Here is a 26,695-nt window from a genome sequence, read left to right on the forward strand (position 1 = left end):
GGGGGCGGGGCTCGTGCTGGGGCGGGGCAGCGCCCGGGTCGGGGGAGGGGAGCGGGCCCAGCCGCAGCCCAGAACCCGGAGGGCCGCGGCCACCGGAAGAGTCGTAGTCGCCAGCAGAGCCGGGAGAGTGGGGAGCGGAAGCGGCGGCCGCGGCAGCGGCAGGCGGCGCTGGGACCCGGGAGCGGCCGGAGAACAAGGGAGCTGGCGCCGCGGCCGGCTGCCGAGCGAGGCTGAACCGCTGGGCCGCGCCGAGCGCCGTCGCCGCCCGAAAGGCCCGGCCCGGCCGCCGGAGCAGGCCGCGCGCGGGCCCCGGGGCCCGAGGCCGGAGCCATGGGCGAGACCAAGATCATCTACCACCTGGACGGGCAGGAGACGCCGTACCTGGTGAAGCTGCCCCTGCCCGCCGAGCGCGTCACCTTGGCGGACTTTAAGGGCGTTCTGCAGCGACCCAGCTATAAGTTCTTCTTCAAGTCAATGGACGACGATTTCGGGTGAGGATGGCCCCCGCCTCACTTCTGGGGGACCCGGGCCCCTCCGGCTTCTCGCGGCCCACTCAGCCAGTTTGGACTCCCCTTGCTACACTGGCTTCTAGCCCTACTAAGGATTCTAGGGGCGACTTGGCCATTTGGGCCGCCTCTTTCAGCTGGAGTTCCAGCCTCTTTAGGGATTCTCCTTTTGCCTCTTATGGGGGACCTAGGCCCCCCTAGTTTAGGAGGACGACCAACTCCCCAAGAGCAACCGGAGTTACGAGCCTCCTCACCTCCTCAGAGACCAGCGGCCCACTTACACACACACCCCCCTCCACCCGATTCCAGAGCCAGAGTCCCTAACCTTCCTCCTGCCATGGGAGCCACCTTTTAGCATAGACTTAGGATGTTTGGCACTCGGCCTTCTCCTTCTCCATCTTTTCAGCTCCACGACTCAAGAGCCATATTTGGAGTAGTGCTTCCAGGGGCTTTGCTGGGGACTTTGAACTGGAGGGAGGGGGAGTTGGGGGGGCCCAGGGACTAAGGCTGCAAGCTAAGGTCAGCAAACCTAATGTTTATTTAGCTGTCTCCCCTCCCTTGTGGGGTGTTCGGGATGTTGTCAGAGAATCAGAGTGCCTGACCCCTGAGAAGTCCCCACTAGCCTAGGTACTGATTTCCCTTCAGAACTGGGGCCTTTTTCCTCCCGATGGTGGCCAAGGGGGAGACCTTGGAAAGGGCCTCAGAGCCTGGATGGGAGGGCCAGAAAGAGTCTTTTAGTGTTCTTCATCTTCCCCTCTCTGGCGGGGTCTTCTCCACCCAGCTGCAGGGCTTTGGACAGGCTGAGTTTGGAAGCAGCGACTTTCCCTTTAAGAGGGGATGGAATGTTGGAGCCGGAAGGTTCTGTAGCAGCTGGCCTGGGAGGGGGAGCCTGGCCCATCCCCTCACAACCCCCCCCCATAACTCCCAGGGGACTGGGGGAAGGGGAGGCCCCCAGGCTTGCCTGCCCCACACTAACTGGGCACTGGGCCTGGAGGCCTGTAGGGAAGGCCTTCCCGGGGCTCTCTAGGCCTAAAGGCTGTCTCTCCTGCCCTAGCCTGAGGCCTGCACTGCTCTTTGGAGCTGAGGCCCCAGAGCTGAGTGAGGGGAGATGTTCTCTTCCCCGGTGTTGATATTTCTGGCTTCTCTTTCAAGACCCCTGCCCTCCTGGCCCTGGAAAGTAAGCATCTTCTCTCTCTTCTGACTAGCATGTTTTGCTGTCACCTTTCCCCATGGAACTCAGGGTTTGATGAGCCCATGAGATCCTCTGTGTGAGAACGCTTTGTGCAGTGGGAAGTGCTATGCAGCTTCTGACCAGTCCCGTTTCTGTTGTTGTTCCTACCCTGGGGTGAGGTACTTGTAGTGTAGTAATCATTGTCTGGCTTTAGTCCAGGGACAGACACTCCTGATTGGAAGATTCTGAAGAGGGATCGATCGATCTGCAAGGGGTGAGAGTGAGGGGGCAGATGCTTTGGTCTGGTAAGAGAAAAACAGAGCTGGAAGAGACCAAGATGCTGCCACAGGGCATGGGATAGGGGAAATCAGTTAGAGTCCAGTGTGCTGGGGTCATTTGCCTTAAGGGACTAGGGTAGGCCTGTGTCTCTACTCCCAACTCACACCTGAACCCACTGGGCTTAGCTCCCACCTCCTAAACCTAGACCTCTCTGGGCTGCCTCCCACTCCGCCCGGGCTGCTATCAAGCCAGGCCTAACTACAATCATAGTTACATCTGCTCACTGTTGACTTAATACTATTCTTTAAATCCACTGTCAGCCCACTCACTCCTTCTTAGCTTGACCCAGTCAGTAATATAAAATCACAGGTCTGATTTTCTATTTGTATTTCTTTCTAAAATATGTTAAAAAAAAATACTTAACTATTGCATTAAATATTCATCAGGTACACCTGAAGTGATCTTGCATACATTAGTGGTACTTGAACCATTGTTTGCAAAATGTTATAGTAGACTGTTTTAACAGAGTTGAGAACAAAGCTAAAGGAGGAGATTGGTTTTGTTTTTATCCCCAGAAGGATTAATGAGCAGGAGACGTGGTAGGGCTGTCTTGTCACAGGACTAGTAGCTAAGAAGTATATATTTATTTCATGTATTTAACAAATTCTTTTTATGGTACTTTGGTATACATGCACTGATCTAAATGCTTTTCAAATCTTTATTCACTCAATCATCTTAACAGCCCTATGAAATAAGTAGTAATATCCTCAGTTTTTACATGAAAAAACTAGAGCACAGAAAACTTAAGTAATTTACCCAAGGTCACATAGCTGGTAAGTGGCAGAGCTTGATTTTACATCAGGAATCTGGCTCCAAAGTCTAAAACCTTAATCACACAATTGTAGGTATTATTATCACTGTTTAACAGACACATCCTCTCCAAAGGAGATGCTGAGCCTTGGCAAACTGTAGAGATGATAGGGTTGCCACTTATCCTAGCCCCATGAGACCAGGGTCGGGCAGAGGCCAGCAACCTCTGCTGACAGATGGAGAGTGGGTCAGAGGAGGAAGGCTGCTCTCCACGCTCAGCCTCTAAGGTTCTGGCTTATAAGGCCTGAGGACTCCCCAACTCCCATCTGGTCTCCAGAAGTATCTGTCAAGCTAGGGTAGGCCCAACCCTCTTAAATTACTTGGATAATGGAGGAAGAATAAACATTTTCACCACTGAGGGAGATGGTGGATGAATATTAGAGTGGCCTTGAGCTGTAGGTAGGAGCAACATGGGAAGTTGGGCCACTATGTTCCTGCCCACTCCATGTCACACACTGCCTTGCCTCTGCACTTGGTACTGAGAGCACACTCCTCTTGTCTTCCCGGGGCCAAATTTTCCCATCCTCTGGGTTTAGCTTTTAAAGTTATGACACTTTATCCTGTTTACCCTTATACCAACCCAGCTCCTAGCCAGGACATGACACCAAAGACACCTACTCAACAGACATCTGTCCAGTGGACACATCTGCTGCTCTTGTGGTTCTGACTACTTCCCACTTGCCATATACTTGTGTGAATTGTCCGTTGGGCCATAACCTCCAAGGACAAGGCAGGCTCCTGATCTGATGCTTCTTGAGGTTTTATACAATGGCCAGCATAGGATTTAAAACCTGCTGGGCTCTTAGCAAAGGCTTTTTAATTGAATGGACAACAGTGAGCAGATTTGTTTGGTCCCTGCCCTTAGAAATTTACACATAGTTGGAAAGAGAGAATAGACCCTGCTAAAAATTGACACGGTTAGTAATTAGCTTTTATCGTAATCCTAGACCATGCCAGGCGTTTACAAATCCCACTTACCAGGACAAGACAAAGGCTTGGAAAAGTTAAGAAACTTCTCTGAGATAGGAGGGCTAATAAGTGGCAGAATTAGAACCCAGATTTGTCCAACTCTGCTTGGAGTGTGTGTGTGTGTGTGTGTGTGTGTGTGTGGCATGGAACTCTGAACCATTCATCTCCGTGGTGTGAGGGGGAGGCTTGTCTGAGGTCCCCCAAGGCTGCTGCTGAAGATCAGCTGATCGTTGTGAGTCAGCAGAGCCTTGGCGACCTGTCGGTGACCCCTAGAAAGAGAGGAAACATCTGTAGCGTGGAGCTGTGTGGTGGGGCCTGCTGGGGGAGTGAGTGGTGGGGACTCAGCAGCAGTTTCCCACTACAGGGAGACCCTCTCCAGAGCAGGTCATAGTCTCTGCCATTTGGCCCACATACCCCATTTTCCTGTGAGTCCCAGTTCCCCTTGTGGGCTGCAAGTTTAGGGTACCCTATGGCCAGACTGGCTGGTGAGTCTGAGCTACTTCCATGTCCCTTCTTTTCAGCATGTTCTGTCTCTAGGCTTTCTGGCATCATGGGCCTGACTTGTGATGCTTTCTTGGGGTCTTTGTGGGGTTGGAAATGGTGTAGGAGCCAGAGCTGGATGGGAGGGAGAAGGGCAGGCTCAGTCTTCAAACTTGGCTGTGAGTCCAAGAATGTGAGCATCACAAGGAGCCAGGCATGTTCCCAGCTCTAGGCAGAAGCTGCTCCAAGAACAAGGAAGGACTAGGCTTCCCAGCCTCCTTCCTTGCTATCTTCCCTCTCTGCTCACAATCCCAGGCACATGTCTTCCTCTTGCCATTGATGGCATCTTTCCAACTCTGTACTCCTAGGGGGTCCCCAAACTGTAGTCATAGTCTGACTTCTCGCCTTGATGCACCCCTCAAGCCAGACTACATGCCTGTATACACATCCCACCCCTGCCATGCCCCACATCCCTATCTCCCCAACCCTTACCCACCACAGATCCACATCACCTCTCACTGTACAGGAAAGAATGCGAAGTTCCATGGGAAGAGCATGGGTTTTAGAGTCAGGCAAGCTTGGGGTTGAATTTTAGTTCTGATGTCTTTCTGCTCTGTGGCCCTGGGCAAGTTACTGAATGTTTCTCCATTTCTTTACTCATAAAAAGAGGATATTGTCCACACAATGAAGGTGATGTGAAGATTATACATTCTAACTATAGGGAGATAAGATGGTGTAATAGGTAAGAATAAAGGCTAAAGAGTCAGGCTGACCAAGATTCAAATTCCAGCTCTTCTTGGTGATGTGACTGTAAGTGAATTTCTGAACCTACTAAGTCTTAATTTTCCCAACTGTATCTACCTCAGCATTGCAGTGAGTATTAAATGAAATGAAATAAGCAAAGTGCTTAGCTTAGTGCTTGGCCCATGATACATGCCCAGTAAATGAGAGCAGTTTGTTGCTATTACCATAGTGGCAGTGGAGGATGTTCAGTAAATACCTTTTTCCCTTCTCTTTCCTAATTTCCTTAAACTCCTCATCCACACCTTCCAGAAGAATGTCAGGATTCCCCACTAAGAAGGGAAAGAGAAATAAGGGTGTACTTTTTCCTAGTTTAGGGTCAGAGGGAAAGAATAGGTCTAGCCCAAAAGAGCTATGTTGGGGCTAGGTAAAGCCCTTTCGAGATTTTAGGGAATGGCCACACTAGGGGGGACAGATATTTGTCAGGTGTAATTTGCAATCACCTGATGACTGAGAGGACACTCTAGGGCAGCAGCTGGCCTGGGCAGGGCTGGTGTCTTCCTGGTGGTGCTAAAGAGCTGTCCTTGGGTGACCCCCACTTCTGCTCCCATTTGAAAGGCTTAGGCTGGTGGTTTGATTCCCAGGTTAGGGTGGAGGACCCCCTGAGTTAGGATTCTGAGGACACTTCCATTTCCACCCCAGAAAGCTCATTCTGACACCCCCACCCTTTCCCTGCAGAGTGGTGAAGGAGGAAATCTCTGACGACAATGCCAAGCTGCCCTGCTTCAATGGCCGGGTGGTGTCCTGGGTAAGGAGCTCTCCTCAGCACCCCCTCCTCCTATATTCCTATGGTGGGCTGGACAGAGGAAAAGCATTGCTAAGATTGTAGCTGGTGGTTTTATGCTTCAATATCTGAATCTTCCTTGAGTTTTCTACCTGAACTGTTTCTCTCCTCAGATTATGTAGCCTTGGTGAAAGGTTAGTTGGCCGGGGGTAGGGGGAAATGTGGGACATTGTAGGACAATGTCTCCTATGCCTTTTGAAGCACTTTGCCTCAGATTCCAGCCAACCTCTCTTTTGGACCACTGACCCTTGTTCCCTGCCCCCATGCCACTTCCAACAGCCCATGCCTCCCATCCCCCCATCAGTGCTGGTAGCACTGAGTCCATTCCTTGCCTCAGCTGACCTTGCACAGTCCTGTCTCTTCTTCCTCCATGTCCCCTGCTTCATTCTCCCCAAGTCTGCTTGCCCTTCCAGAAGCCATCTGCTATTTCCCTGGTGCCCCTGTACCTACTACCCACCCATTCTTTCCCCATCAGTTGGTGTCTGCTGAGGGCTCACACCCAGAGCCTGCTCCCTTCTGTGCTGACAACCCATCGGAACTGCCACCACCCATGGAACGCACAGGAGGCATTGGGGACTCCCGGCCCCCATCCTTCCAGTGAGTGTGACCTCAGAGTGGAGAGGGCCCTTGGGGAAGGGCCGCATCAGCTCAGCCCAGGGCTGGGGGAGGGAGCCCCCAGCCCTGCCCCCTCTCCCACCAAGTCTTCTCTTCCCTGCAGCCCTCATGCTGGTGGAGGCAGCCAGGAGAACTTGGACAATGACACAGAGACAGACTCCTTGGTGTCAGCCCAGCGTGAGCGGCCACGCAGGAGGGACGGCCCAGAACACAGTGCGTCTTCCCTACACAGACGCCTTCTCCACTCCTCCATTCAGCTGCCCTCAGCCCTGTTCTGAGCTCTGGATATGCCTCGCCCCGGTGCAGCCCCTAGCCCCTCCCTGTGTCTGTCCTTCCCTCCTGCGTTGACACTGTGAACCCAGCTGCCTCTATTCCCTACAGCAACCCGGCTAAATGGAACTGCAAAGGGGGAGCGGCGGCGAGAGCCAGGGGGTTACGATAGCTCATCCACCCTTATGAGCAGCGAGTTAGAGACCACCAGCTTCTTTGATTCGGATGAGGATGACTCCACCAGCAGGTGGGGCTTTGGTTTCATTGGTACTATGGGGCAGGTGACCGCCCCTCCAAGAGCCCTGACCCCTAAGGATGCTGGGACCCTGGGAGGGCTGTGGGCTTTACGTGGGGGACTTGGGCCCTGCAGTGCCTCTTGTGGGGCAGGGCTGGGCCAGCCTGGTGGGGAACGACTGTGGGCCCCCCAGGTTCAGCAGCTCCACAGAGCAGAGCAGCGCCTCACGCCTGATGAGAAGACATAAGCGGCGGCGGAGGAAGCAGAAGGTTTCGCGGATTGAGCGGGTATGGGGCCTGAGATGCCAGGGATGGGTGGGGGCAGACTGAGCCCTGTCCAGGCAGATCCAGGGTGTGTGCTTCCTTAGACCCCCCCTCCTATTGGGCCAGCCTTAGAGCCTTAGAGGGGAGGGGGTACTGAAGGCTCCCCTTGAGGAAGAGCTAGGTGGGAGCAGTGAGTTCTTGGGACCCCTACCTGCTGCTCAAGGCCTCTATCTATTCCAGTCCTCGTCCTTCAGCAGCATCACGGACTCCACCATGTCACTCAACATCATCACAGTCACTCTCAACATGGGTGAGTCTGGTGAAACAACTCTTGAACATTTATATACCAGACACTGGGCAAACTTGAGGAGGTCAGAGAGGCATAAGATACATTCCCTGCCCCCGAGGAGCTCTCTCTCATAAACATAAACTGGTACATAAACTGATCGTTTCAGTATCTCATGATCAGGGCCATGACAGAGATCAGCACAGAGAGTTGTAGAAGCAGAGAATGGCAAGGAAGCCTTCCTGGAGGAAGTGATTTCTGATTCTTATCCCCCTTCCCATTTTTCAGCCATTGCTTGTTGCTCTCTGATGTCTGTCATAGGCACTCTCTTTAGGAAAAAACTGGCTATAGTGAAAAGAGCCCCAACCTTGGAATTTAAGCCTGAGTTTGAATCCTGCCACTTAATGGCTTAGAAAAGTCATTGAAGCTCTCTGAACCTCATTTGCCTGTTTTGTAAAATGGGACTAAGAGTCCCTGTGGCAGAACTAACAAGGATTAAATGGAAATATTCTTGACCATCCTGAATTCAGGACCTGATTCAGGTTCAATGAATGTTAGTTCCCATCCCTTTCCACCCTTGACTGATAAAGGACTTGGAATTTAGGTAGGAACCTTGTTCCCCTTTTAAGGTCTTATTACTCTCTATAGAAAAGTACAACTTTTTGGGCATCTCCATTGTGGGCCAAAGCAACGAGCGTGGTGATGGAGGCATCTACATCGGCTCTATCATGAAGGGTGGGGCTGTGGCTGCAGATGGACGCATCGAGCCAGGAGATATGCTGTTACAGGTACCACTGCCCACCCGGCATGGCGGTGTGGGTGGGGAGAAGGGAGATATTCCTACCCTCTGTACCCTGCTCATTTAGAGGCCACTTCTTGGTAGGGGGAAGACCTCCTGATCCACCAAGCTCTGCTTCCCTACCCACCTCCCCAACCCAGCTGCTTATCCCACTCCTGGCCCTCTCTCCCAGGTAAACGAGATCAACTTTGAGAACATGAGTAATGACGACGCAGTCCGGGTACTGCGGGAGATTGTGCACAAACCGGGGTACGGATGGGATGGGATGTTGGGAAGGAGGGGGCAGGCATTTCTGATTATCAAGCAAGGGGGTTGGTCTGGCCTCCACGCATCCTGCCCTCACTAGGGCCATCCTTGCTTTCAGGCCCATCACCCTGACTGTAGCCAAGTGCTGGGACCCAAGTCCACGTGGTTGCTTCACACTGCCCAGGAGTAAGTGGATGGGTACTCAGCCCTAAAGCTGGTGCTTGGCATACATGAGCCATGTCTCTCCTTCCTTCTGTGTTGCCTTGAGCCCTCATACCTACCCTGTTGGGCCTGGCAGTGGACAGGGTAGGCGGCCCCTGACCTCTCATCCTCCCTGCAGGCGAGCCCATCCGGCCCATTGACCCTGCAGCCTGGGTCTCCCACACTGCAGCCATGACCGGCACCTTCCCTGCCTATGGCATGAGCCCCTCCCTGAGCACCATCACCTCCACCAGCTCTTCCATCACCAGCTCCATCCCTGATACAGAACGTGAGTATCCAGCCCTGCCCCCTAGGCCCAGCCAGACGGGGCAAGGTGGGAGGGACTGATGAAGGCCCACGTGGAAACTCTTGCTTAAAAGTGAGAGGGAGCTGGGAGTTCATCCTAGCTACCTCACACTGCAGCTTCCTTCAGTGGACACCTAACCCTCACTAAACAGTGTTTGCTTCTGGACCTGTATTGAGCATCCAGTGAGCCTGTTTCCTCTAGTAAAACAGGACTAATGATACATAGTCTACCAGGTTCCTGGGGGTTTAATGAGAGAATATAAGTGAAGCCTCAATCACAATATGTGGCATGAAGTAAGCACTCAATAAATGACTGCTGTTTTCATTATAATACACATATTCTATGCTAAGCATCTTCATTTATATTATTTCTCTCTTCAGATATACTCTCGAAATAGATATTAAAGTCCCTATTTTTACAGAGGAAACTGAGTGTCCTAGAAATCAGTAATGTGCCCAACATTGGTCCACAATTATTAGATGGTAGAGCTGCGATGCAAATTCTTCTCTACCTAACTCTGTAACCCCTTTCTGCCTCACCATTCTGCCTCCCACCCCTAGGCCTAGACGACTTCCACCTATCCATCCACAGTGACATGGCCGCCATCGTAAAAGCCATGGCCTCCCCTGAATCTGGGCTGGAGGTCCGTGACCGCATGTGGCTCAAGATTACCATCCCCAACGCTTTCATCGGTGAGAGGGCCCCATGGTGGGATGAAGGCCGGGGTGGGGAGTGACGGTGCAGGGCAGGCTGGGGGCTAAAGTGGCCCTCGGGCCACTCCTTTGAGCTAGAACCAGCCCCAGCCTCATGGCTCTTGTGAGGTCAGATGAGCCCAAGTCAGGTGGGCCTCCCCATCAAGTGGCTGCCTTGCCTCCAGGCTCAGATGTGGTGGACTGGCTGTACCACAACGTGGAAGGCTTCACTGACCGGCGAGAGGCCCGCAAATATGCCAGCAACCTGCTGAAAGCCGGCTTCATCCGCCACACTGTCAACAAGATCACCTTCTCCGAGCAGTGCTACTACATCTTCGGTGACCTCTGTGGCAGTATGTGCCTCCCCCACCTCCTTGCTCTGTCTCCTGGCTGGGAGTGGGGAGGTGCCCAGGGATGTGGCAGCAGACTCCAGGGAACCCACACAAAGCGTGAGCAGGCAGCTGAGCTGGGGGCCCAACTCAAGGCCTGACACAGGCCTCCCTCTCTAGTAGGAGCAGAGCCAAGTCAGGCCTTTTCACCTTCTCTGCGTCCCCTCTTGGGGCTGGCATTTTCTAAGTGCCTGATGTGTTTCTGGCACCATGCTGGTTGTTTCTAAGCAGCATATCACTCTCAGTCCTCACAACCTCCACCTCCTCACCCTTGGGTGAGGTGGATCACTATCCCTATTTTAGCTGAGGAGACCGAGACTTAGAAATGTTAGATAGTCCACCCATTCTCACAGCCAGAAGCAGAGTTAGGCCTTGGGGGTCCAGGTCTTTCTGGCTCCAGAGTCCTCATTCTTACCACCATCTGGGGCTACCTAGGTGTGTGGTATTGCAGAAACATTGTCTTAGCAAAGTCAAACGCAGATCCTCCTGTTGGCCCCCGATCAGCCTCTGCAAGTATCAAGCAGGTTCCACCAGGGCAAGACCTAGGGCTGCCCTGAGGCCCCACATCCCCAGCCTCCTCATACCCTTGAGGCTAGGCTGGACCTTGGGACAAAACTGGAAAAGCTGTCAGGGCCAGCTTGTAGGGCCAGCTGTCAGGGCCAGCAAGCTGCATTGAGCAGTTTGGACTTGATCCTGAGAGAGTGCAAAGCCAGTGAGGGTTTTTTAAGGAGGAGAGGTCTCAGGGAACCCCCCCCCCCCGCCCCTTCTCCTCCTGAGCACATAGACACACCTTGGGAAGGAAGGGGAGTTCTCAAAACAGGACATTTCAGGACTTGGAGCATTCCCAGCAGCCACCTCTGCCTCAGGGAGCCTTTTGTCAGCCAAGGGTGCTTGCTGGCTGGAGTCCAAAAGCTAACCTTTGTGTGTTGTTTTTTATTTTTGTTTTTTTTTAAGTTTATTTATTTCTTTTGGGAGAGAGTGAGGGAGAACAAGTAGGGGAAGGGCAGAGAGAGAGGGAGAGAGAAAATCCCAAGCAGGCTCCGCACTATCAGCATGGAGCCCGAGGTGGGGCTCAAACCCACAAACTGCAAGATCATGACCTGAGCTGAAGCCAAGAGTCAGATGTTTAACTGACTGAGACACCCAGGTGCCCCCAAAAGCTAACTTTTAAAATGCTTCAGATTAGGTTCTAGGATTAGAAAGGCTGTTGCTGCAGAGCACAAGTCTGTGGTGGATGCATAGGGTTTTAGAGTTGGATAGCTCTGAGTTCAAATCCTAACTCCGCCCTGACTATGTAGACATGAGTAAGTGACACTGCCTCTCATTGTCTCAATTCTTTGATCTGTAATTTGGAGGTAATAGTAGAACCTATTTTAGAGCTGTTTTGAGGTTAAGACAATGTGTATAATGCTTTTAGCACCATGTTTGTCCCACTGTAAGTGCTCTTAAAAAAAGTTCTCCATTTTTCATATATTTAATTGATTCTAAGGTGAACATTTTTTTCACATTGCAATATCTCTAAAGTTGGGGTACACCTTAAAATTAATGGCTTCTTAGACTCAATTCTATATGGTTATTATTACCATCATTAGCAGAAGTGAGGCCTAGCCCCAAACGTCTAGGGACACCTAAAGCTTCTCAAGACAGCTGTGGTTTTTGCTCAAGAGATGTTGTTCTGTCCCTGGGCCTCCTGGGTCTTCTTTCTACCCATGGGCCAAGGCCCCCAGAGGCCCAGTTCAGGGATATGCTAACAGAGGTCTTTTTCTTCTCACTGGCCAAGGTCTCCTCAGCTTGGAATGTGGCAGACTCAAAGGAAAGAGTTGGTGACCTGGGTAGTCCTGGTAGACCCCAGGAGTCCACAGTTAACTCCCCTCAGGACAACAACCTGGAGGCTGAAATAGTCACCAGCTCTTGGGGCATGAGCCAAGGCAGGCCCTTGCTTCTCACCAGCCCCCACCCCCAGCCCTGTGCTAGCTGCAGGCCTTAACAGGTCGATGGCTTAGCTGGTAGACTCCACAGACTGCCTCAGCCCCCTCAGATCCCCCTCTCCTGACCAGGTCACATTAATACATTGAGATGAGTGCTGTGAAGGATGAGGCCTCCCTGGGAATAGAGTGGAGGGCACAGAGGAGGCACCTAAGTTGTTCTCTTTCTGAGCCCTTCCCACCTTCTCCAGCAGCACCAGAAAATTTATCTGGGCCAAGGGCTTTTGTATGGGGAGAATCTGAAAGGCCTATGTTCTTTCTGGCCTATAATGGGTACTTTTTTTTAGTCCTAGGTGAAAGGAGAGGGCAAAATTTCACCTAAATTTCCCCAAACTGTTCCCTACTCCTTACTAATGACTCATCTGGAAAGGTAAGAAGAAAGGAAGCAACTCTTAGCTTCTGCTCTGGCTACAATTTGGATTGACCTCAGGCCAGTCATTTAACCTCCCTGGACTTCACTTTCTTCATCTGGAAAAAATGTGATAACATTTGCATGAGGTGAAGTACTTTGTATTGTGCCTAATGAATCGCAGGTATGCAATACCTGTCTGGTATTTCAGCTTCCCACATTCCCCTACCTTTACCGTCTAAGTGAACAAAGGAGAAAATTACCAGTTAAAAGTTATGCTCCTTGTGGCCCACTAAGGAAGGAGGAGAAACTGTCAAACGCTTGGAAGGGGGCCTCCCTGAGACTGGGAGTTGATCGTAAGGATTTAGCACTGAGCATCTGAAGTGGTGGCTCAGGGCCCTCCTGAGGAGGGTTTTCCTTGGGGCTGTGTCCATAGGGTCTCCCTCTCCACCATCTCAGGTGGGTGGCAGAGGGGGTGTGAAGAAGTGAGAGATCTCTGACCTGTGCCTCCTCTCATTTGGGGGACAAACTACCACTGCTGTTGGTGTCATCGCAAATGTACCCACCCTACCTAGACTGGGGGACCTTTCTCTCCTGACCTAGGGGCATGACCCAGCTCATCTGGCCCTCCCCTCCCCTCTGCAGACATGGCCAACCTGTCCCTCCATGATCACGATGGCTCCAGCGGCGCCTCTGACCAGGACACGCTGGCCCCTTTGCCACACCCAGGGGCAGCCCCTTGGCCCATGGCTTTCCCTTACCAGTACCCGCCGCCCCCGCACCCCTACAACCCTCACCCAGGCTTCCCAGAGCTGGGGTACAGCTATGGTGGGGGCAGCGCCAGCAGTCAGCACAGTGAAGGTAAGGCAGGGGGCTTGGGGGTGGGGGGTGCACAGATGAGCCCCAAGCTTCTGCAAGATCTGAGCATGCCCCATCCTGTCCCTGCCTGTCCCCTACAGGCAGCCGGAGCAGTGGCTCCAACCGTAGCGGCAGTGACCGACGGAAGGAGAAGGACCCGAAGGCGGGGGACTCAAAGTCTGGCGGCAGCGGCAGCGAGTCGGACCACACAACCCGCAGCAGCCTGCGGGGGCCGCGGGAGCGGGCGCCCAGCGAGCGCTCAGGTCCTGCCGCCAGCGAGCATAGCCACCGCAGCCACCACTCAATGGCCAGCAGCCTGCGCAGTCACCACACGCACCCGAGCTACGGCCCCCCTGGCGTGCCCCCTCTCTACGGTCCCCCCATGCTGATGATGCCCCCTCCGCCCGCGGCCATGGGGCCCCCAGGAGCCCCTCCGGGTCGCGACCTGGCCTCCGTGCCCCCCGAACTGACAGCCAGCAGACAGTCCTTCCGCATGGCCATGGGAAACCCCAGTGAGTTCTTTGTGGATGTGATGTGAACAGGACCCCTCCCCCACGTCCATCCCACTCCCACCCCTGGGCGGTTGCGTCCTCTCTCCATCCGTCCGTCTTTTTTACTTTGTCTGGTACCTGAAAGGGAAATAAATTGAACTAAATTCAGGCGCGCTAACTGCTCGCTGGGCGCAGCGAGGGCGGGGTGCACCCACCAATCGCCACTGCGGCCCCTAACCTGCCATCAGCCCCAGCTTGTCCCTCTGCTCGACTAACTGCTGCCTAGGACTTGCCAGGATCCTTCATGTCACTGGGACCTGACTTGCTGGTGCTGCTCCTTATTCCCCACAAACACTTCAGGAGTTACCCCAGTGGTGCCCTTGAGGCCCTGCTCACCCCCTTCTCCCCACCTTTTCCCCCCGCAGCAACCTTGCACTGTTCAGTCAGCTACATCAGCCCTCTATTAACTGCATCTCCTCAAGCATGTGTGCCAATCTCTTGACTTTTCCCCCACAATACTGACACCAAAAAATATTTGCTCCATTTATTCCTCTTCCTAACTGCCCACCCAACCCCCATCGCTGCCCCAGTCCTGCACCCTAGAGCTATAGTGACTTATAATAACCATCCACACAATCCCTGCCTGTGCTGGCCTTCACTAGAGGCCCAAAGGACCCCCTTAGTTGCCTGAGCTACTAGTGGCTTTCAGGAAGCATATCTGTTCTACCCTTACATCCACACCCCCATGCCTGCCCTGTGTGCTGGTTCCTTCTGACCCCTAACCCTACTAACCAGCAGGCTCATCTCACCTCTGGGCCTGAAACATTTCTTTTCTTTCTTTTTTCTTCCCTCAATTTTTCCTGGGCCTGGAGCAGCCAAGAATTTCGGGCTGTTTGACTTTCTGTGAGCCCCCATCAAGGGGAGGCCCAGCCTCCGAGGAGACCAGGAACCCTGCTTCAGCAGCCCCTCAGGGCTTCCCAAGGATGTTCAGCCCCCAAACCCACACTTCAACATGTTGAGTCACTAGGCTTTGTTGGAGGGTTCCAGCCTCTCACCCATGTATGAGAGACTGTTCCCCTTTCCACAGAGTGCCCATCCCACTCTCACTCTCTCACTCTCTCACTCTCTCTCTCACCCTCTCTCCTTCTCTCTCACATGCACACATACATACACAAACACATACACATACGCGTGTCTATGCAAGTTCACTTAGCCTCAGGGCTGGTCCCTGCTCAGAGGGCTGGACCTTCTCTCCGAAGTTGTGGGGCTGGTCCCCTGACTTCCCTCTCCCCAAACCATCCACACATGTCCCCATCATCTTCCTACCTGGATAAAGCCCATAAGCTGGATCTCAGGTCAGGCTCAGCAGAGGACTCTGTAAACAACTGACAGGCTGTTCTCACCCCACTTCCTACCCCAACACCCTTATTTCACAATAACCATGATACCCCAGAGAAAGGTTGGGCAGGGGGTCTTCTGGGACCTCTAAAATGCCGGGTTTTATTTTTTACCTTATTCTACAGTTTAAACAAATCATGATCTCTTTAAGCCTCTTCTATAAATTCTCCTGGCTCATCTAAGCTTCCATACTTTTAGGACTGAGGTGTCAAGAGTACAACTAAGTCTTAAGCTCCAGGCTTTGGGGCAAACCAGGGTAGGGGCATTTTAACAAATACTTCTGGAGTTTTTGGTGCATAAGGGCTGTGCTGGAAGTGTGACTCAGTCTTGCCTGCCTTCCAGGAGCCCAGGCCACGGCTTTCTGTAGCCACCACTATAGGGCTGCCTCCTATACTTCTTTAACTTTTCTGACTCTGCCATGTTCAACTCCCTTGAGAATTCCTCCAGTATTGCTCATGCCTTCAATGTTGGTGCTCCTTGTGTTCTTTGGTTCACTTCTCTTTCCTCTATATTTACTCGCCAAATGGTGTCACCTATACTGATGTCCTCAATTGCCATTGATATGCTGGTGATTCTAAAATATGTATCTTCAGCCCCAACTTCCCTCCAAATTTTGGATCTGTATCATCACCCACTGGACATCACCATGGACATATCCATATGGACTCAACTCATTCCCCCATCAAGTGTGTTCCTCCTGAATTCCAATCCTGGTTATCTTCATCACACTGTATGTAGGCTAACCAGCTAGGAACAGTTATGGGCTTAAATTCTTCCCCCTATCTTTCTAGTCAGCATATCATATCCATTACACCCCAGCAATCTTTCTTGAATATGGTCCTTCCTTTCCCCTCTGCCTCTACTCTAATTCACAGGAGCATGGGATTTGGAGTCAGATTGTTCTGGGTTTGAATCCCAGCTCTACTACTTTTTGGTTTCATGATAAGAGAGTTATTTAATCTCTCTGAGCCTCAATTCCCTCATGTAAAATGACGATAATAATACCTACCTCACAGGGTTGTTGTGAGGATTTAAATTAGATATTGTACGAAAAGTGCCTAGCACAGTGCCTGGCACATAGTAGAATAGGTGCTCAATAAATGGTAGCTATTATTATTATTATTATTATTATTATTATTTACTCTAAATTGGTAGGGCATGTATTGAAGATAGAGCTTTTGGAAAGGTAGCAGTGAAGCCTTGAGTGCTGGTTCAAGAGTTAGAAATGCCCATATTTGATCATTTAAGAGGTTCAGACTGTGACCACGGTTTGAGGGAGGCTAGATCTTCATCCTGCCACATCCTGACTTCTAGCAGGACAATGCTAGGGATAATAGGGTTTTCAACCAGGTTTGCCCTTTTTTGCCCTTCTTCCCATAATAGGCTCAGCTACAGGGAGGGCAGCAGGGTATCTCTCCCTGTTGAGAAGAGCTAACAGATTTTATTTAGGTCCTGCGAAAGCTAAGAAGGCCTTTCATGTTTGAGGGTTGGCTCTGTCTCTTCTTCTCAGCTTGAATGTGAGGATTAACTCTTCAGAGAGGGCATTTCAAATTCCATGTCCAATTAAATTAAACTTGCCAACGTTTTTTTAAGCAACATATATGTCAGTCACTAGAAAGCACACAGGTCCTGGCCTTGAGGGGTCACATAGGTGTGCATAGCTGGGATAGAACAAACATTCTTGAAAAGCTTTGGCTAGTTTCTTACAAGTATTTGCCTCCTCGCTCCCTACCCTTTTCCTTGGGTCTTGATCCCTGGGAAAAGGCTCAAGTCTAGTACAAATATTTGATGAAAGAATCTTGGGAGAATCAGAGGTGGTGTTAGAAAGCAGTGAATTCAGACAAATACTTCCGCCAAGTCGTGTGTGTGTGTGTGTGTGTGTGTGTGTGTGTGTGTGTGTGTGTGTGAATTGAACACAGCCAGTCCTCGGACTCCGGAGACAGAAAAGGCCTACAGCAATCTGAGGCTTAACAGATGGGCTTCAACAAATGGCATTAATCCTCAGAGGCTCTCCATAAACACTGAACTAGGAACAGGAGGGATTCCAGACTACAATTCCCAGAATGCTCAGTGGGGAAAATGAAGGGAGTGGAGCAGCGTATGATGGGATGTGTATTTCGTGTAGGGCTGAATAAGGCCTCTCCTATCCCTCCCCAAGGCACTCCTACCCCGCCGAAGGCAGTCGGTCGTTGTAGTTTTGTTAAACCTAGGAAGCTTGAAATTGTAAGCAAAAAGGAGGAGAGGTTTGACGGGATTTGTAGTCGGCACGGTCTTCCGACGCGCAAGCGCAACTGTGGTTGGGGCGGGGCCGGGGCACTGCAGTGAAAGCCGAGGCAGCGGGCAGGCGAGCAGGGGGCGGGCGGACATCTTGGGATCTGGAGAGTGGCCGGGCAGGCTGAGAAGGGGGCCGCGGACACCAGGTGAGCTGGGGATCTGGCCAAGGGTAAGGGAGGATGCCTACCCCGCTGCCCAGCTTTGCCCTTCCCTGCACTACGCTACGCGGAAAGCTGCCCACACCCGGGAGTGGCCTCAGCCTTCAGATCGGGAGGGAGCTGACGGCTGGGCGGGGGCGCCTGGGGCGCGGTTGCAGGACAGGCTGGGAGCGGCGCCCTCCACCTGACCCGTCCGGAGCCTCCCGTGAGAGGGATACTTAACTGGAATCCTTCCAGAGCGGGGACTCCGCGCGGCGACCCCCTCCCCGGGATCGTGACAACCTCCCTGCCCCTTGGCGCCTCCTCTCAACGCAAGGACAATTCCCCCATCTCCTAGGACTGTGACACCCCCTTGTGGGCTTCTTCTGGGACTGTGACAAGTCTCCCACCCGGCGGCACCCCCTCCCCCCAGTTGAGTGACACCCCGCGGCTCTTTTTTCTCAGACCTGTGACAGCCCCCGCACCCCCGTGGAGCCATATTTTTTTCCGCGATGTCTTCCTCCCCAGGGCGAAAAACCCATCAGCCCGTCATGCCTCTGCACTTGAACTCCAAAGCAGGTTCTGTCGCCCCAGCTTTCCTTTATTCACTACTGTCAGTCTCTCACTGCTGTTTTTCTTCTTCAGAGCCTTGACCTTTGCCACACTGGAAACTTCTTCCCCCAGATGCCCCCACCACCCCTTTTGCTGCTCCAGGCTCACCTGAGTAGACTGCCAGGCTGTTTCTGCCAGTCTTTCCCCTTAACTCATTATTCCATTCCTGTCCTGGGCCCCACCTCGGCTGCCCTGGTGCTCTGAGGTCCCTACCACTGTGTGAACTTGCGTCTTTGCCCAGGGCTCTAAACTCCATTTTGCATTTCTTCTCCCAGCCTCTTTGGACTGAGGGATGGAATGTGTCCACCACCACCTTGAGAGACCTCTCACTGAGTTTGGGAGACCCTGGTGGCCGCAGTAATCCGCTTTATTTTCCAGTCTAGAAAACTCTGCTAAACTCCCTCCACCCTGTGAAAATTAATACCAGAGCTAATTTAGGAAATCTAGAACTAAATTAACCCTTTTTCTCCTTGCAAACAGTCTAAATTAGTTTGACCCAAATAATTTGGATAATTCCTATATTCTGCCCCTTGCTTATAGGTACTCAGGCCAGAAATCAGTTATGTCATGGGGTCTGGAATCATAGAATTTCAGCCAGATCGATCTCATTGTTTTATGAACCTATATTCCCACCCCCTTATTTTTATTGCATTTGGGAGCTGAGAGGGAGCCTCCCTTTTTACAAGGGAGATAGTTAAAAATAACTAATAAGCAGCTTGGGTCATTAAAGTGTAGTCTGCCAGGGCTGGGGCCTTTCTCTCTGCTCTTTTGCCTGCTTATCTGACTGCCTGGGATTGGTTGGAACCACACTCCTGGGTCCGTGTCAGGGCCTAAGGCCTCCCTTTCTCTCCTCCCCACACCCTGCACACCCTTTCCTGGAATGTTTAGATTTCTGTGAATTAGAGAGCCACAGGTCAGGCCCTACTGCCTTCTCAGAAGGGTAGTGGAGCCTGAGAGACCCGGTCTTCCTAAAGCTGTGCCTGAGGGCCCCAGGCCTGAACCAAGTGGAGGTAATTCCTACCGCCATTCCTGCAGCCGCAGGCAGGCCTTCACAGTGACTCACCGGCTACAGTCTGGGTGAGAGTCTGCACAGGAAGGGGCCAAAAAGGATCCTTGCTGAGTTCAGCACTGTGAAGAGGGGGAGGGGGCTGCTTTCTGGGCTCAGCCCCAGAAAAGGGAGGGTCAAAATGGCCTTAGAATCCTGGGCCCAAGTCCTTCTCCATTTCTTTCTCCTTTCCAGTGTGAGATAAACAGGAACTGGAGCCTGGCTAAGGGGAGGGGCATGCCTGGGAGGACTGCAGGGTCACTTCTGGAGGGTTGAGTCAGGAAAAAAAGCCGAGCCAGTGACCTGCACAGCCCCAACTGGGGATGTTGGCAGAGGTTCTGAGGCCTTCCCTTACCCTGCCTCCGCCTGTCCTAGGTCTGTTCTCAGAGCGATGGGCCTTGGAGACTGAGCTGCCGCCATGATAGGAGGCTTATTCATCTATAATCACAAGGGGGAGGTGCTAATCTCCCGGGTCTACCGAGATGACATCGGGTGAGTCCCCTGGCTGAGCCAGCTGTGCCCCCACCCCTTATCCTTCCTCCCCAGCATGCAGGACCAGGTCTGTTGCTACCAGAGACTTGACTTGGGCCACCCCCTTCCCTTGCTGCATCCTAGAAGCTCAGCTAATACAACCTGGTTCCCATTAGGTCTGGTGGTATTGGCCTGATAGCCAGTTACTGCCTGATAGGCAGGACCTGTGGAATAGTGTGGCCCCTGCAGTCTTAGGAACTTTTGCCCTTCCTGCCTTCTCCTTTCCTTAGTGACAGACCTAGTTGCTCGAGATGAGTACTTTTGCCCTGGCAGATTGATTTCTCCTTTGAGGAGGAGGGAGATATTTCTCCAGGGGATGGAGTTAGTGGCCAGGCTAGAGGTACTAGGCCATCTAAGTCTTGCTCTCAAAAGCCATTCTCTTGTTGAGAGCCTTCACTGGATTCTCTTGAAAGCCTCTCCAGGCTGCCAAATCCTCTCCCACTCCCTTTCTCAGGAGGAGGCAGGCTGCTGACTCAGCCATTTTCAGTTCCTCTGGGCTACCCCTGGAAGAGAGGTTGTGAGCAAGCCTGGAGCACTCTCTGGGTCACTGAGGGAAAGGCAGGGAGGCCATGTGGCCCTTTCTGGCCTATCAGAGTAGATGTGGAATAGCTTCTTGTTCTGGGTCCCTCAGACCTTAATGAGGAAGCGCAGCCTGCCTTCTCATTCTGCCTCACCCTGCACGCCACTGTTCTTTCCTGAGTGAGGGCACTTGTCCTAGCCTCAGCAACTCTAATGAGATTAGGCTTCTCTGGTTCCCGCTGCCCTGTTTTTCTTCCTCTAAGAGCTTAGGATAGAGAGTTACAGAATGGGCCTGCTGCAGCGCCTTAGCTCCTTGCCTCCCAGCTCCCTGGCTAGTGGGCTGGCCTGGCCTTTGTGGCTGTTTGTCCACTGACTGGTGGTGGGGCATGAGCTAGAGTTGTGGCGATGCCTGGCTTGCCTGAACCTGGTTGGCTGTACCCATAGGCACCCCACTCCTGCCGTGGATGGACCTGCTTAAGCTAGGGCACATACTGTCTTGCATGCCTTGCTATGCTCTCCACCCCTTGCCTGTTGCTTGTCTGCTTCCACCTCATGGTGTGTGCTGCCCACCCCCAGTGTGTTGTGTGTCTAATCCTCTCTCTCGTTGCTGTCACTCTCCTTTTCTTGCTGGCGTCATTTCTCTCATCCCATCTCATTGGCTGCCGTAGCAATAGGTAAGCAGCCTATCAAGCTGCCGCCCAGGCACAGGTGGGTGGGGGGCCCTGCCCCCCATCATTGTTTTCTTCATCTGTTTTCATTCCCCAAACATGCCCTGGAATTGGATCCTGGACAGGAATGAATGGCCCAGCTCCATGGCCCCTCGGTCCTTTCTCCTCAGTAGATCAGAGCCTTCTCTGAAGTCATGCTGACTTTGTCTAACCGGTGGAATCACAAGTGGGAAGACTGGGAAAGAAGCAGAGTCTCTCATTCATTTGGGCCTGGAGCTTACTGAGAAGCTAGAGAGGTTGCAGCTGGGAAATTGGGGCCAAGCTTGGGAGTTAGGAGCATACCTCCTTAAGCCTGATGGATCTCACTTTATTAACTCTACATCTATCCTCCTGTCATTGCCACTTGACTTCCCTCTCTTCCTCAGACACTAGCCCAGCTCTGACCCTACCCTTGTGCCTCCGCTGGGAGTCACAGGGAACTGCCCCAGTGGTTTAGGCAGTTGGCTTCAGAGTACATGCCAGACTTAAGCAGTGAAGGGGGGGGTAGGGAGGGGGGAATTGTTAGCAGCTGTGGTTGATCCCTGTGGAGTGAGGTTTGCCTGGGCGCTGAGCAGCCCGTGTGTACCCTTTTCCCTCAGGAGGAACGCAGTGGATGCCTTTCGGGTCAATGTTATCCACGCCCGGCAGCAGGTGCGCAGCCCTGTCACCAACATCGCTCGCACCAGTTTCTTCCATGTTAAGCGGTCCAACATCTGGTTGGCAGCTGTCACCAAGCAGAATGTCAATGCTGCCATGGTCTTCGAATTCCTCTATAAGATGTGTGACGTAATGGCTGCCTACTTTGGCAAGATCAGCGAGGAGAACATCAAGAACAATTTTGTGCTCATATATGAGCTACTGGATGGTGAGGCTGGCAGGGCGGTGGGCCTAGGGTGGGGCTGAACCTGATGGGGCCTGGCCTGGAGGTAGGAGCAGGTGTGAGGTTCCCTCCAGTGCCTTCTGAACTTTTCTGACTATTTGGTCTTTTGAGCCCTGAAGGCCAGCAAGTAGAGGTGGGAGAGGGGGCAGAGGACCAAAACATCTTTCAGGGGGATAAGAACCTAACTGTGGGGCTTGGTAGCTGGGCCTCCTGCAGTTAAGCACATTTCCCTTTCACCTTTGTGGTTTGGGCCTTAGTTCCCTGACTGTCCTTCCAGCTTTTTATCTCAATAGCTGCCTCAGAGCCTGGAGGAGGGTGAGCTACTACCAGCTTCTAGGGTTACATTATCTCTCTTCCTCTGTAGGGTATGATTTAAGGGAACAGAGTCTTTCCACCTTCCCAATGTCTGTCTGTTTTCTAAGGACTCAGCACTTCCTGATCTCTCATTCACTGGCCATAAGAGTCTTCTGCTGATTTTCTCTGTGAAAAAAACTGACATTTAATTATGTTTTCTTATGAAGCACAAATCCCGGAGTAAATGCTACAAAGCAAGAGGACAGTGCTGTAGATGATCCCACACTCTTCTGGAGCTGTCCTGGCCAGCTATGTCCAGGCCAGGGGAGGGATTAGACTAAAGAAACCTTCAGCTTTTTCCAGGGGCTGATGGATCCCTTCCTTTTGCAGAGATCCTGGACTTTGGCTATCCACAGAATTCAGAGACAGGAGCACTGAAAACCTTCATCACTCAGCAGGGTATCAAGAGCCAGGTACTCAGTTGTACAGCCACAGCCAGGGTGGGGCCCATCCTCCTTAAGCCCCCTGAGCTCTGTCCCGGCTGACTCAAGCACCACCTCTGACAGGAAGTGCTGGCCTGAGCCCTCTGCCATGATTGCAGGCCTGTTTTGCTGTGTGTGGCCCTCCACCCCAGGAGCAGCCAACTCAGCATCTCTGTTTCTGGGAATATAGTTCAAGCAGTTTCCTTCTGCACTGAGGGAAGGGAGGGTGTGGGCTGCTCTGGAGGCCTGGTGTTCCTCAGGAGGAGAGAGAGTGGGCCCTCCTCTAGGATCCAGGCCTTATAGCTGCCTTCTCCTTCTTTTCTGCCTGCCTCTTCCCGTCTGTGCTCCCCTACTGCTTCCTGTGGGCATCACATTGGCCCTTTGGCCTCCAGCATCAGGTAAGCTGTTCCCTTAGCTTCCATCTTTACAGCTTTGTTCCAGTTTTCTTCAGGCCCTGCAGCATGGAGCTTATGGGGAAGATGAGTTACAGGGTGGGGACCAGAAGGCAGGGGGAATGAGGGTAGAGTGGGGATAGAAACAGGATGATTGAAGGTAGAGAGGAATGAAGTCATTATGTTGTCTCTGTCCCCCCGCGTAGACAAAAGAAGAGCAGTCCCAGATCACCAGCCAGGTGACCGGGCAGATTGGCTGGCGGCGGGAGGGCATCAAGTATCGCCGGAATGAGCTCTTCTTGGATGTGCTAGAGAGTGTGAACCTTCTCATGTCCCCACAGGGTGAGAGCCCTCTCGAGATGAAGCTGGAGGGGCAGGACCAGGGCAGGATCCTCATCCTGACTCAGATGTTCCCATTTATCTATCACCAGGGCAGGTGCTGAGTGCCCATGTGTCAGGCCGGGTGGTGATGAAGAGCTACCTGAGTGGCATGCCCGAGTGCAAGTTTGGGATGAATGACAAGATTGTTATTGAGAAACAGGGCAAAGGCACAGCTGATGAAACAAGTAAAAGGTGCCTGGGGCAGGGTTGCTGGTGGGAGAGGGTGGACCTGGAAGGGCTGAGCAGGGTCTGGTGAATCACAGGTTCCTTTCTAGATACCATTTTTCCAAGCTCTTGACATCTGTGCTTAAGAGAGATGAGGGGATTGTACTTATCGTACTTAAAGAGTAGTCCCCTTTGTTTGATTCCCCAGGACTAAGATTTTTCTATAACATACTGATGGCTTCTGGCCAGTGTGCCTAAAACCTCTGGGTCCCAAGCAGCGGAGTTCTCCAGAAACGGTGAATTTGCAAAGCTCCCACTCATCCCTAAATTGGCAGCAGGGACCCCTGAGTCAAAAAGCTATATTCTGGTAGCTTTCCACAGTCTGTAGTGCAAGCTTCACTCAGGATGTGGCAGCCTTTGGGGGTGGGATAGATTCCCAGCCCAACTCTTTCTTGCCACTCTCCTGTACCAACGAAGAGACCTTCTGCCCCTGCTCACAGTGGGAAGCAATCAATTGCCATCGATGACTGTACCTTCCACCAGTGTGTGCGACTCAGCAAGTTTGACTCTGAACGCAGCATTAGCTTCATCCCACCAGATGGAGAGTTTGAGCTCATGAGGTACCATTGGGGTGTGAGGAGGCAGGGAATGCTGCTGGCAGAGAGTGGGGAGAGGGAGGAGGACAGGCTCTGCTGTGCCAACCTTACTCCCCACCCCTAAAGGTATCGCACCACCAAGGACATCATCCTTCCTTTCCGGGTGATCCCGCTAGTGCGGGAAGTGGGACGCACCAAGCTGGAGGTCAAGGTGGTTATCAAGTCCAATTTCAAGCCCTCATTACTGGCTCAGAAGATTGAGGTGAGAAGATTGAGGCAGACTTGGGGAGGAGGAAACACTGTCTCCAGATAAAGGCAGCTGATGTCGGGGCTTGACAGAGCTCTCTGACAGGTATATCACTTCTAGGTGAGGATCCCAACCCCACTGAACACAAGCGGGGTACAGGTGATCTGCATGAAGGGGAAGGCCAAATACAAGGCCAGCGAGAACGCCATCGTGTGGAAGTGAGTCTCCTTCACAAGGTCACTGCAGGGCTTAAGATGCTTTGATGTACTCCCTTAAGTCTTACCTTCATCCTCTTGAGTGTGAGTGTGGTGTGTGTGTGTGTGTGTGTGTTGCAAGGATGGGGGGTGCCTGTCTGCTTCTCCAGGAGCCTCTGCTTATGCTGTCATCCATATACCTCTGTGTGAGTATGCACATGCCTGCACTTGGGTGTATGCGTGCATTTAGTTATCAAAATGCCTCAACATTTCCCTATTTGCCCTTGTAACATCTCTGTGAAATAGCAAGGGATAGCATGCTTGTGTATTTAGGCTGAAATTGCAGTCCACAGTGCTAAAGGAATAGCAGACCCAAGATTCCATAGCAAGTGATTGCCAGGGCCCTTACCACATTTCCTGTCCTAGCACTTCCCACAAGTTCCTCTGTTCCGTTCCCCCCACCCCTCCAGAAAGGGCACCGTCCACCTTGAAACTCCTCCAAGCTATCAGGGGCACTTGCTGCTCATTGCCCCTCTGTTCCTAGGATCAAGCGTATGGCAGGCATGAAGGAATCACAGATCAGCGCAGAGATTGAGCTTCTGCCCACCAATGACAAGAAGAAATGGGCTCGACCTCCCATTTCCATGAACTTTGAGGTATGGCAAGGGGGGGGCCTAGAGCCACTGCAGAGGGTATGCTAATAAAGATCTTAGGATCGTCCAGGTCACCTTCTGCACCTTGTGACCTGCAGATGAGACCCAGAGAGGGGAAAGTGACTTTTATAATTCAAAGACCCATTTCCTCCCCCTTCAGGCCTCTTACTAGAAATTACTACTCACACTGACAAAAAAAAATCTGTGACTTGTAAAGTTTGTCATAAAACAGTTTTTTGGAAAAATTTAGATTGTTTGACTACCAGATAAGACCCAAAGTTTATTTACACACAGGAGACTGGGCTGGCATTGCTTTGCACATGTTAGACATATAATTTTCTCCACCTTATTTTTTAAGCCCATAATATTGAGCGTGGGTCTTTGGTTGCTGCCTCCTGCTGATTAAAGGAATTGATTCGAGTTACCGCAGGCAGGGCCTGATTTCCAACCCAAGTGATTGTTAGTTACACTTGGATATGCTTTCTTCTTTAGTAACCTTTTAAGATCCTTCTTAAGCTTCCCCTAGCTTCTTTCAGGACTCCGATCATTCAAACACCTGTAGTAGAGAGAGATGAAGTAGGGCAGAGCTACAGAACTTCCCAGAGGAGAGCAGCTGTGAGAGGAAGACCAAATTCCTAACTGGAGCTATCCCTTGCCCAGGTGCCATTCGCCCCCTCTGGCCTCAAGGTGCGTTACTTGAAGGTGTTTGAACCGAAGCTGAACTACAGCGACCATGATGTCATCAAATGGGTGCGCTACATTGGCCGCAGTGGCATTTATGAGACCCGCTGCTAGCTGCCTAGTAGCAGCTAGCCTGCCTCCCCACCCACCTTCTTCCACAGGTCTGGGTGCCCCCGGGCCACCACACGTCAGCGTCTCCTCCCTCCTGCTTTGCTGCCTTCCCTTTGCACCAGCCCCCGAGTCTAGGTCTGGACCAACCACATCGTGAGCGGGACTGGTGGAGCAGTCCCTGGGCTCCCTGGGCAGGGTGGTTTCTGGGGCTCCTACTCCACCATCCATCTGTGTGCCCTGGCCCAATGCCAGGCTCTGTGTTCTGTGACCAAAGCCAGGTGGGCTCCCTCTCCTCCCCTCCCCTGTGGCCACATCTCTCTGGAGTGGGAGGGTTGGCTGCCCCTCACCTCGGAGCTCCCCCAAAGGCCAGTAATGGATTCCCAGCCCTCAGTCCCTACTCTGCTTTGGGATAGTGTGAGCTTCATTTTGTACACGTGTGACTTTGTCCAGTTATAAACCCAATAAACTCTGTAGAGCCGAGATGCTAAGTGTTGGTGGTGCCGGAGCTACACAGGGAGGGGAACTGATGGGATTGCTCTTCCCAAATCTT

General features: G+C 52.3%; 2 protein-coding genes across 3 annotated transcripts; both read left to right on the top strand.

Annotated features, from left to right (window-relative positions):
• The first annotated feature begins 55 nt into the window (after positions 1 to 55).
• On the top strand, positions 56 to 14,014 carry DVL3 (dishevelled segment polarity protein 3). The gene is made up of 15 exons (XM_047099300.1): positions 56 to 491; positions 5,755 to 5,824; positions 6,336 to 6,457; positions 6,579 to 6,688; positions 6,857 to 6,992; positions 7,174 to 7,267; positions 7,484 to 7,553; positions 8,178 to 8,317; positions 8,501 to 8,577; positions 8,693 to 8,760; positions 8,915 to 9,064; positions 9,643 to 9,774; positions 9,960 to 10,127; positions 13,143 to 13,358; positions 13,457 to 14,014. Exons 1-15 carry the CDS (start codon positions 331 to 333, stop codon positions 13,891 to 13,893), a joined length of 2,151 nt encoding a protein of 716 aa, XP_046955256.1. The 5' UTR covers positions 56 to 330; the 3' UTR covers positions 13,894 to 14,014.
• Positions 14,015 to 17,558: 3,544 nt separating this feature from the next.
• Positions 17,559 to 26,625, top strand: AP2M1 (adaptor related protein complex 2 subunit mu 1). 2 transcript variants are annotated; one of them, XM_047098821.1, is made up of 12 exons: positions 17,559 to 17,664; positions 19,688 to 19,804; positions 21,669 to 21,934; positions 22,634 to 22,716; positions 23,118 to 23,123; positions 23,324 to 23,459; positions 23,549 to 23,690; positions 24,164 to 24,283; positions 24,386 to 24,521; positions 24,627 to 24,724; positions 25,245 to 25,356; positions 26,014 to 26,625. In XM_047098821.1, exons 2-12 carry the CDS (start codon positions 19,731 to 19,733, stop codon positions 26,146 to 26,148), a joined length of 1,308 nt encoding a protein of 435 aa, XP_046954777.1. In that variant the 5' UTR covers positions 17,559 to 17,664; positions 19,688 to 19,730; the 3' UTR covers positions 26,149 to 26,625. The 2 variants fall into 2 exon arrangements, with proteins under 2 accessions (XP_046954777.1, XP_046954778.1); XM_047098822.1 differs by lacking the exon at positions 23,118 to 23,123.
• Positions 26,626 to 26,695: the final 70 nt, after the last annotated feature.

This window comes from Lynx rufus, unplaced genomic scaffold (genome assembly GCF_022079265.1).
Source record: "Lynx rufus isolate CCGP_SWC_20201006 ecotype Redwood Valley unplaced genomic scaffold, mLynRuf1.p SCAF_5, whole genome shotgun sequence".
Lineage (NCBI taxonomy): Eukaryota > Metazoa > Chordata > Mammalia > Carnivora > Felidae > Lynx > Lynx rufus.